The 12,337-nt window shown below is 34.9% G+C and overlaps 1 protein-coding gene across 1 annotated transcript; it reads right to left on the reverse strand.

Moving 5' to 3' along the window:
- Positions 1-8,902: 8,902 nt before the first annotated feature.
- On the reverse strand, positions 8,903-9,996 carry LOC116132661 (protein LURP-one-related 11-like). The gene is made up of 2 exons (XM_031418329.1): positions 9,665-9,996; positions 8,903-9,552 (listed from the first exon to the last, which is right to left on the reverse strand). Exons 1-2 carry the CDS (start codon positions 9,947-9,949, stop codon positions 9,184-9,186), a joined length of 654 nt encoding a protein of 217 aa, XP_031274189.1. The 5' UTR covers positions 9,950-9,996; the 3' UTR covers positions 8,903-9,183.
- Positions 9,997-12,337: the final 2,341 nt, after the last annotated feature.

Here is a 12,337-nt window from a genome sequence, read left to right on the forward strand (position 1 = left end):
CCTAGCCACCCACAACCCAAACACCACCTACCCATCCAACCAGATCAGTAACCAATTAAGCCAACAGCAAAACAGCCAAGGACAACAGGCCACCTCCCGATCACACACAACCAAAAACCCAAAGACCACCCCAACCACAATAATTATAGAATTTTTAATCAGCATTGTTTTGAAATGTTGACTACTGAGGAAGAGAATCTATAAATGATTTAATGTATAGCAAGAGAATTAATTTCATTGTAAAGGAGACTATTGTTATTTGTTATTGTTGACAAAGTTTGATGTTATATAGACGACACAATTTATGATTTAATGTGATGTATTCAATAGGAAATATGATTTTTTTGGTGTCTGTTTGATCATAATTGATTTGTTTTATGGAATGGATGCTGAGCTCAATGTTGCATTAAATTAAAAGAAAATATATTGATGTAAATTATATAAAACTTGTACAGAACAAAACTCTTAACTTTGTTTTTGCATGGGTTGCATTACAAAAAATCAGAGTACACAACATACATTATAATAGGAAGAATAGTCAAGGATATACAATTCTTATACTATTATACACAAACGATTTACAAGTAACAAGCAAAATATTGCTCCATACAAATTTGCATTCCCTTAACAATGTCCAATACTAGACTTTTGTACAAGAACACAAAAAAAAGAGTTCCTTGGTTTTTTTTCATTGCACTCTTCCATTTTTGGTTTACTATTGCAAACAATATTGGCTTTAGAAATAGATTCTATTAAAAAAATACTAATGTTGATTAAACAATGCATCCAACATTGAGAATTCAATAGTAATATTAATGATTAGTAAAAAGTAGGTGCAAAAGTCCATAGTTCCACCTCAAAATTCTACGTTCACTGAATGTCCAACACTTAAATGGTTCTACGTATATATAAAGGCTATCAAAACCATAAAGAAATACATATCTTCACATATACAAATGACACGTGAAATAAATAGTTTATATAATGTTTTTTTTTTTTTTGGAGGGTAAGTAGTTCATATAATGTTTTATGATATAATCCAATTAACAAGGGTAATTTCATAATATTTTAATGTTATCCAGTTCTACAATCTAGAAACTTTGAAACCTAATTAAAGACAACTAAATAAAACAGTGCCAAACTTGTAATATATTAAGCAAGTTTCAAACATAAAACCTTCGTCAAAAGAGCCTTTTAGTTTATGGAAATAGAGTTGAGAGTAGATTCTTAGCGAGTCAATAAAAAAACAGCTAAACTAACCTAAAACATATTATAGTAAAAGAAATAGGCTAATAAAAGCTGCAGAATCTATGTCCATGTCCATCCCATGAAATGGTTTAAGTATAACTTGTCAATGACCAAAAATCTGCCATGTAATGTTAAACAAAACCACCTACTCGGTCAGCACTAATAAAGCTCCAATTTTTTTTTCCATAAATTCTTGGTTTCAATTCACTGAAGTTAAGATCTGGACATTGGTCCTGTCCATCCAGAGCCATACCAGTTCCTTATTAATATTTGTGTATTAGATATAAGATACATCGACAAAATTTCCCATTGAACTCTAATCTATTTGTCATTTATTGTAAATTATATTTGTGATTTCTGACTAAGTTCAATGCTGAATTATTGGAAGTAGTGATTAATAATTCCCAATACTAGTTTCATATATATTAATCTTCAGTGAAAGGGAGTGCTTGAAAGGGAGTGCTTGATTAAAAGGTGGCTGAGATCGTCAGTGGTCATCGCTGCAGATGGCTGGACATTACCACAAGCAGTTAGTGTGTAATCAAAACCCATTACTAAAATACACAAACAAAACCTTTGACGTCGGCTACTCTTCACTCAAATTGAACATTAACACAAACTTTGAAATGACCATTGAAACCAACAAGAGAGGAAGAAAAGAACAAGAGAATAAAAATGAGAGCAAATAAATCAGCTACTCACCTAACCATTGCTTGTCTTCACCACTGTCGTTCACTGTTTGTGTTTCATCTGTGATAAGAATCCAACATTTCTTCACCGCTTTCTCCATATGTGATCTTCGTACTCCCTTATTTTTGGATTCGAGAAGGCGGTTGAGATTGGAAGGTTAAGGCTTATGGTTTTTCAAAATCGAAATTCGATATTGGCTGAGATTGGATTCGAGTTAATCTGATTTAGGGGAAAAGATAAAATGAAAGTGTTTACTCTTTCTCTTTTGGGTTCCCTCCAAATTTCAATTTAGGGTTTAATTTTTTTTCTTAAATTTTAGGGGGAGAAACGTGGCAGCAGGGTGATATGTGAGTAAGGTTAGCATTATTCTTCATTAATACCTTGATCTTCACTAGTCTTGGTCTTATCATCATCATCCTCATCCTCTTCCACACCAACATGAACACCCTATCTTCATTAGTCTTAGTGGTCTTATCATCATCATCCTCTTCCCCACCAACATAAACGCCCTGATGTTTTGCATCTCTAACATTTTAATTCCTTTGCGTCCCTTGGAATATGACTCTTACCACCAAAACATAGAAGAAATAAGCTACAGAAAAATTTAAATACTGTACCTGAGCACATAGAAAAATTAAAACGGGCCATCTACTCCTTAAAATAATAATGGTTACAATTGTAGTTTCTGAGTGGAAAATGGAATTTGTAGTTGAACATTAAAAGCAAGAGTGAAGCAATTGATGGGTGAACTACAGTTTGAGATGAAATGAATGGTAAGTCTCATAATGAAGTGAAGGATGATGATGAAGATTTTAAAATGCTTAGCTCATCTCGTGTATGATGGCAATGGTTTAATCAATATAGAGGCTAAGGAGCAGAGTAGCTAGCTGTTTCTGCATTGTTGCTTTCAGATTTCTATTTTTGAGAGTGATCGAGTCCGAGTACCTTGGATTTTTTTGGAAAAATTGGAATCTGAATTGGTCGATTCCTGAAATATGGAACCGAAACCCGTTTCAATTACGAAATAGTTTCTATTAGTTTAAAAAAATAACAAAAACACTTTTAAAAATTACAAATACACCTCCATTTATTTACAAAAATACAAATATGATTGGTTATTTATTTCAGATGGCCCTAATACAAATAAACTAATTTTTTTATTTTAATAAATTCTTTAACTTTTAACTTTTTAATTATTTTAATTATTTTAAATAATTTTAATATATAGTCTAAGTCTTAGCATGCATCCAATTTTAATCTTAGTAAAGTAAAGACAATAAAGATAATCATATTATATTTGGACACATTGTGTTTAACAGAAGTGTAAATCGTTTGACATCCTAATTAATTCTACAACCGACACAATGAGGAAAGTAAGTAAAATTCTATAATTAATATCTGATTTTAGCAAGTAACACAAAGCAAAATGGTTTTCCAGCTACTATTTTTTTCTCAGTTTTAATTAATTAAATTAAATTGGTGTTGTCATTTTCTATCCAGCTCACCTAATTAATAATGATACAATCACATAGGTTCATCTTTCTGTTATTGAGTTTTAAGTAATTTATTTTAAATGCATGTCATTGTTGTGTCACGTGGGGGTCCAGTTAGAGTCCAATAAAGTTAACCAAGTGATTAATTAGATTATAGTATTAATTAAGAAAATGATTGGTCAGTAATTGATTTCCTTTTAGACTGAGGTAAAAATTAAAATTGCTTAATCATTGACTCCATTAATCATACCATCTCTTACTTTGATTAGACCCCCATTTTTATGAATATGAGTAATTTCAATTAATTAAGCAGGTTTAAATTAACAGGTTCATAGTCTCAATTGCCAAAATCAAAGAAAGTGATATGTTCATTATTTGTTCACAAATGATTTTCCCCAAATGTCAATCAAATGGGAATTTTGATTTGTAAATTAAAATTACTTAAAACCCCCCTGTTGTATACTATAATTTCAACTCATTTCTAAACCGATTCCTTGCAGGATACCTATTCTCGGTTCTAGTTCTAGTTCCCAGTTCAGTAGGGTGGAACTGAAACCAAAACTGGGGTTCGGTCCTATTAGCTTCATCATAGTATAGCTTAATGCCCTTGCTCCGGGTAGAAACTATTTCCTTCTCGGAATCGAGACCCTTGGTACCCGTCGGGTCCAGGTAGAACCTACTCTTGCTGACCCCCAATATTTACCAATTTTCTGTTTTGTGATTGGTATAAAAAGAGAAATTGTCTGAAAACCATGCAAAATATAAGCAAATATATAATTATAGGTGGGAACGAATTTTATATAAATTTAATTAGCATATAGTAACCAACAAAAAATCACTCTCATCCAAGTGAATCTCACAAACAAAGGCATCTAGAGATATGGTTAGTAGGAGTGGTCAAAACAATTAACCGATTTTGTGAATCGAACGCTTTTTTAGTTTATGAATTTTTCTGAACCGAAACCGAATCGGTTAAGGGGAAAACCAGTTTTTCGATTAACCAGTTTTTAATCAATTTTAATTTAATATTAATATGTAATATTTTAATATTTTATAATAAAACACGACTTTTTTTATTTAATATTTTTATAATAAACCGCTTTATAAAAAAGATTCGGTTAACCAATTCTTATTCTTGTAAATCGGTAACCGACAAAAAAATCAATTTTTTTTATTTCTTTGATCAAAATTAAACGTTTTTTGGATAACCGTTTTGGTTTGGTTTTATATTTTTTTGAATACCACTAATGGGTAGTCAATCCAAATGTATCTCTAGAGCATAAATTAGACTGACACACCTATGTGAAATTGGTGGACAAATTAAATAAATGAATCAATTATCTCATATAAACACAAGGGAACATCTATACTAAATTTAGAACTTCATTAAAACACACCCTTTCAAGTAATACACTTTTGATGAGACCCGACACGATGACTGCGGGTCTTTGGTACGCAACTCATAGATTTTAGGAACGCTGAATGACGTTTTCCCACCCAAAGTTTGGCCAATTATACTCTACCAAACAGACTTTGTTGTGAGACGAGGGGAATGGATATTAAGGGGTTGTTGAGGGTGTTGGGTTTTGGTTCCTGAAAGTTCATAGGTGTTTGATGAGTGGTTGTATTTTATGTTACGGTCCTTACGGACTTGGATTTAAGTCCCTTGGACTTGGATTTAATGGAGGTGGGTTGGGTTTATAAAAGATGGCTCGGGATGTTCTAGCGACTGATTGTGTTGGGCCTGAGATTTTGTTGCTGTGTATGTGGGTGGTTTGTTTGGGCAATGTGGGGGGGTTTGTGTGCGTGCTCGTTGCGTGGGCAGGCTTTGGGCAAGCTTTGTCAACATAATACACTAAATGAAGATGTGTTAAGGATAAAAACAACTGATTAATTATATATTCTTCTCCTCAATGATACATGCTTCATGGGTATATTTGTACTAGAACTTTTTACCCAAAAAAAAAAAAAAAAAAAAAAAAAAAGAAAAAAAAAAAAAAGAGAGATAAATCCTATTAGTCTAATGAATACACAAATAATTCATGCCTAAGTTTTTTCTGTTGAATAAATAATAGAGTACTTTTTTTTAAATTTATTCAATCCCTTTTTTTTTTTTTTTTTTGTTGTCTTCAAATTAAATCAATACCACTAACCAAATTTTTGGGATTTTTGAATTTTATTATTTTAAAAATCATACTTCATTGTGATAATGAATCATATATAATTATTTGTATTATGGGATATAGTAGAGATGCTTTTTATGTTAAATCATGGGTGTAGCCCAAAAAGTCAAGCATAGTCAGCACAATTAAGTCTCTCTGTACCAGCTGCCAAGCCCATATCTCAAAGATATTCTCACCAACTTTATCTCATTCAAAGAGATGAATGGACGAGAGCCTTCCATGTGTCACGAGGAGTTTGCAAAAGCTCTCATTGCATTGAGTGCAAATGTGATAAAATGGATTTTTCTCTTCCGAAGAAGGGAGGCTGGTGGCTGGGCTGAGATTTAGCTTCAATTCTTTCTCTCTGTAAAAACACTGTATTTCTTCATCTTTGTATGCCTTATGGGCAAATTCAAGAAATAGTGAGAGATCAATAAAATAACAGTGGATGTAGGAGTCGCTGTTGCATCCGAACCACTATAAAAACCCTCTTGCCAATCTTTTACTTATATAATCTGCAAAATATATATCTCAGCTCCATATCAAATCTCATGGATCCATCACGTGTGTCTCCTGAGTCAGCTCAGCGTTTCCCAAGTGCGAGTCGTTGGCTTCCAAAATCAAGCGTCAACAGTTTGGTGGCCCATGCAGGTCCGATTCTCAAGCCTGCATCCAAGTTCCCTGATGGCGTGCTCAGATCTCAAACCTCGCAGGAATTCTCCAATCGTTGGCCAGATCGCAGATCGCACACGTTAGAATTCCCAATCGCGTGGCCAGAGCGCACGCGTCAGAGTTCTCGATCGCGTGGCCAGATCGTAGATCGTACGCGTTAGAATTCTTCGATTACGTATCAGAATTCTCTAATCACGTGGCCAGATCACAGATCGCACGCATCAGAGTTCTCCGATGCGTGGCCAGATCGCAGATCGCACGCCCATGCCATCCTGATCCTCAGCTTCAGATCGCGAATCTTTGCTTCAAATCGCGTGGCCAGATGCAGAACACATGCATCAGAGTTCTCCGATCGCGGGCCAGATCGCAGATCGCACGCCCATGCCGTCCTGATCCTCAACTTCAGATCGCGGACCTTAGCTTCAAATCACGTGTTCGAATGCGTATCACACGCTGAGATCGCTGATCTCTGTGCTCTTTGGTAGAGCTGTTATGATCTCTCAGGTCGAGCTCGTTTTGACTTTTCAGGTCGAGCTCGTTTTGACCTTTCAGGTCGAGCTCGTTTTGACCTCTAAAATTGAGGTCGTTTTTCCATTTGAGCTCGTTTTGATCTCTCAAGTTGAGGTCGTTTTGCTTTTTGACCTCTCAAGTTGAGGTCGTTTTGCTCATTGAGCTGTTTTGACCTCTCAGTTAAGGTCGTTTTGACCTCAAGTTGAGGTCGTTTGCTTCATCAGGTCGTTTTGACCTCTCAAGTCGAGGGCGTTTTGCTCTCAAGTGAGCTCGTTTTGTTCAGATTGAGCTCGTTTTGACCTCTCAAGTGAGGTCGTTTTGATCATTGAGCTCGTTTTGACCTCTCAAGTTGAGGTCGTTTTGCTCATTGAGCTCGTTTTGACCTCTCAAGTTGAGGTCGTTGTGCTTGTTGAGCTCGTTTTGACCTCTCAAGTTGAGGTCGTTTTTGCTCATTGAGCTCGTTTGACCTCTCAAGTTGAGCTCGTTTTGCTCATTGAGCTCGTTTTGAACTCTCAAGTTGAGGTCGTTTTGCTCATGAGGCGTTTGACCTCTCAAAGTGGGTGTTTTGCTCATTGAGGTCGTTTGACCTCAAGTTGAGGTCGTTTTGCTTATTGAGTTCATTTGGACCTCTCAAGTTGAGGTCGTTTTGCTCATTCAGGTCGTTTTGACCTCTCAAAGTGAGGTCGTTTTGCTCATTGAGCTCGTTTTGACCTCTCAGTTGAGGTCGTTTTGCTTTTTGAGTCGTTTTGACCTCTTGGTCGAGGTCGTTTTGCTCTCAAGTTGAGCTCGTTTTGCTCAGATTGAGCTCGTTATGACCTTTCAGGTCGTTCTCCTACCAGATTTGGTCGTTTCCTAACAGATTTCTGGTCGCTCCTAACAGATTTTGGCGTTTTCCTAACAGATTTCTGGTCGTTTTCCTAAGATTTCTGATCATCTTCCTAACAGATTCAGTTCGAGCTCTTCAGTTCGAGACTGCAGCCAGTCAGATCAAAGACTTAGTTTCTGAAGCGCGATTACGCACTTCAAAAAATGGGGGGCTTCTGTTATGCCTTCAAAAAGTCAAGCCTATGTCAGCACAATTAATGTCTCTCTGTACCAGCTGCCAAGCCCATATCTCCAAAGATATTCTCACCAACTTTATCTCATTTCAAAGAGATGAATGGACGAGAGCCTTCCATGTGTCAAGGCAGTTTGCAAAAGCTCTCATTGCATTGAGTGCAAATGTGAATAAATGGATTTTTCTCTTCCCGAAGAAGGGAGGCTGGTGGCTGGGCTGAGATTTAGCTTCAATTCTTTCTCTCTGTAAAAACACTGTATTTCTTCATCTTTGTATGCCTTACGGGCAAATTCATAGAAGTAGGGAGAGATCAAATAAAATAACAGTGGATGTAGGAGTCGCTTGTTGCATCCGAACCACTATAAAAACCCCCTCTTGCCAATCTTTTACTTATATAATCTGCAAAATATATAATCTCAGCTCTATATTCAAATCTCATGGATCCATCACGTGTGTCTCCTGAGTCAGCTCAGCGTTTCCCACGTGCGAGTCGTTGGCGTCCAAAATCAAGCGTCAACACATGGAATTGTCAAAACAGTTTTATTAGTAGAAAGTTGAATGGACGACTCTTAGCCCCATTGATAAGTTCAAATATTCCTAAATACTGATTATTGTTGTGTATTATTCATATCATGTGTGATTTGTATCCAAGTATTAGCATTAATGTGGTTTGCACTTCCGTTGGTTATTGATTTGATTAATGAATGTGTAGTTTTTTTAACAATTGCAATTGTATATAGTAATCTTATCCGAGATTAAGGTTATACACAGGTTCAAAACAAGTAAAGGGGAAAAGTCTATGTGGTTGCTTAGTCTCGATTGTCGGCAATGTCCAGTGAGAAGCCAAAATCTAATGTAGCAAATGGACGTGCTGGTGATTCTAAGAAATTGAGTTCTAAGGTCAAGGGATCCTGAATTACGTGAAGTCAATATTTATGAAACTTATTGATGATATAACTTTAAATCATTTAAAAATACTGATAGCGATGATAATAATATTATAAGATCACTTTCAAAAGCTCAACTTATTTACAAATAATTCAAGAACGACAACAACTTGTTAACACATAAGGTATTGTTTATTATACAGACACCATGGTTTTTACACAGGGAAATCGTCATTTCTTTTTTTAATGACCGAAGTGTTAAGATCAGTTTTGCACGTGCTTCAATTAATCTCGAGATCCATTGAAATTGCCATTCTTTCGGCAAAATCTCTATTACGACACAAACAATGCATCATAATGTATGACATATATTGTATACATGGCAACGCCGGGCCGGCATCGGAGGAGACTAATTAAATTCATCCAAACAAGTTTATATGTAATAAGAAGCTTTGATTTACATCTTACATATGATTGAGATTGTAGACAACAAGAAGCCCCATGATGAGGGAGTGATCAACACAAGGTTTGACCACCACTGTCAACACATCATCTCCTAGAACAACTCCACTTCTTGTTTCCTTCTTCTTCACTTCTGCAACTACTTCTCCAAACATGTCTGTTATCTTGCATCCAACACCCATCTTGTTTGTCCCGCTGCTCTTTATCTTGTACTTATATGGCTCATTTTTATCCAACCCTAATACAACCTTACACTCGCACCTCCTCAAAATCTTAAAGGCTTTTCTCACTTGAAATCCAGGCTTCTTCAGGTCAATCTCCTTATCGCAAGCCCTGTAACCTTCCCAGCTCAACCCCAACAATCTAAACTTCTGTATGCACAAAACTGTATCAGTATCAGTATCATAGAATGATTGTTACTACGGCAGCACTGTTAAAGTATACTATACCCATTGTATATAATTGCGATATTTTAAAGATTACCTTTCTAATAATGGTGAAGAGAACTCTGCCATCGAAGTCCATGAGAAAAACTTCGTTGCCGGAGTTGGAGTTGTAGTTATCGACGCGGTACATGACATGGCCATCGGAGTCGAATACAGTGCAACCTTTACCGTTCAGTACCAGAGATTTCATCCAGACTGTGAACGTTTCTTGTTTGGATGTGAAGTAGCATGGAGCTGTAGAAGAAGATGAAGAAGAAGAAGGAGCAAGTGGCCCATGGCCAGGATAAACCTTTGACGCCTTTAGAGACGTTGAATTCGCCATGCACAGCGAACCTTTTAGTTATAAGTTAGAGCTTTTAAGAGCTCCAGATCATGTATGGCCTCTTAACAATAGTGCATTATTATATATATAATGCATTTTATTGCTTTAAAATTCGGATTTATATAAAGAAACTTGGTTAGAAGTTTCTTTTTTAGGTTAATTGAAACTATATAATCAGATTGATAGTCTTAAAAAAATGCAAACATTCAGGCTAAACACCGACCTTATAATATAATAGTAATATATATTTTAAGATAAACTTAAATAAAATGGCTTTTGGGCAAGTGGGTTATGGCTTAAAATTAGATGTAATGTCATTTTTTGTGTGGGGAAGTTTGCTGTTATTTGAGTTATAATACTAATCCCACTTGATTAGCACACGACTTAAGAGGAGCGGTTTCAGCCGATTTGCTAAATTTCTTGACTTGTTCTTAGTTTTCATATGAAAGAATTGCAACTTGCTCATTAACTTAATCGGAGCTTATCAGTTTAGTTAGGTCATTAATTTTGGAACTTTTGTTGTTTCAATCTCATGAGAAGATTTGATTATTAAAATAACAAATGAATGATCATATTTTGATGTGGACTATGTTGGAAAATGACTTGGTTAGAGGCAAGAATATATCGACTCAACTTGTGTCGAAACCATGGTTTTAAAACCCAAATTAGATTGGCCAGTTTGATTGAGAACCCGTCCATTGAATTGCTAAAACAGGTTTTAGCCATTGGACCGGACTGACTCAGAATTGAACCGACGGGAAGTCAGGAAAAGTGTCAAACTGCGGTTCAACCGCTGAGTCAGACAACTAGTTTGCACAAGAACGCCCATGCTAGGATAAGGAACGCTCGCTCATTCATGTATAATGAATGCCCATTATTAACAAGTAGAACTTCCGGTACTATATCTATAATTAAAATTTTATTAATTATTAGAGTTTTAAAATTTTATTATGTCATGCTGATGTCAACATGCCGTCACTGGCCTGACTTGGGGACCAATCACTTGACCGAGTCAAGGCCAATCTGAATATAAAGACATTGGTCGAAATAAGCTTGAAATCCTGATGATAACGTCGCACTGAGATAAAAGTGATCGTATATGTGCAACTAAACAGTTAATCAACTTAGTAACTTGCTTAGTGTAATATTATATTTATTAATTTCCTATATATATATAATATCCCTTTAGACCTTACCTAAAAGATCATGATAAGTATCGAAAAATAATTAAATAATTAAGGTTAGCTGGCTGACCAATCCAATAATTAATAAATTAATTGTGTCAATTTGTGTCTTCCATTTGAAGCTTCCTTAGTGGGGAGCAATAAACAATTAACCAAAATTAGGCATTTTCTTTGGCATCAATCCATCCCTAATTTGGGATTAATTTTGTTACATAAATACCTAGAAAAAAAAAACTACCAAAATGGGAAAATCAACTAACGAATCACCAATTAATAGGTGTATTAAGAAATGAATATTAATTTTATTTTAAAAGCTAATTAACTCACGAAACATGATTAAGGAGATTAATTATGCACTTAATTATGGATTAGCAAAAACGCGGTTTGGAAGGGAAGGGAAGGGAATTGGAGACAGCCAGCCAGCACCAGCAATATGATTGGCACATTTAACTAACTGAAACTAAAACTAAAACTAAAACTAAAACTACATACAAACACGTGTCATGAGTCAGACTTACTTTTACACGCAAGTACACAAACCAGACAACATTTCAACTCATGTCTCCCAAATTAGATTTGTTATATCCTAATACATGTTAAATATCTAACATTTAATTAATTAATCTGACGGTATTTTTGGTTTGAAAATTAAAAATTATACTTGTTTCACATTAATAATTTAGTATATCATATATATATATATATATATATATATATATATATTATATATATATGATCTCTTCTCTTTTGAATAAGTATTTAAATATAGTTAATATTACAATACTAGATTCATCTTAGTGCGTAAAGAAAATATTAGAAATTAATTTATTTACATCTTTAATTTAGTGAGGATATATAAATAATAATATGTATATCTTAATAATTATGCATTAATTTGTGGTAGAGGTCATGTGTTATAGGATTGATAAATGTGATTTGATAAGGACATGAATCGAGTTTATTTTGAAAACATTGAGTAATAAGGAGAGGGGAGGTTGTTTTGGAATTTGATTGTTAGAAACGACGTCGTTTGGTTATTTTGCTTGTTGTGCTGTACACTAGAGTCCATATTTATATCATGTACCCACGTTAGCCTAGGAAATGTCCCTTTCTCTGCCACAGAAAAAAAAAAATAAATAATATAAAAAAATAAAAAGGAAACTTTTTAGTCAATTTAGATTGTATATGAAAACAAGAATATTAT

This window comes from Pistacia vera, unplaced genomic scaffold, assembly GCF_008641045.1.
Source record: "Pistacia vera cultivar Batoury unplaced genomic scaffold, PisVer_v2 Contig259, whole genome shotgun sequence".
Lineage (NCBI taxonomy): Eukaryota > Viridiplantae > Streptophyta > Magnoliopsida > Sapindales > Anacardiaceae > Pistacia > Pistacia vera.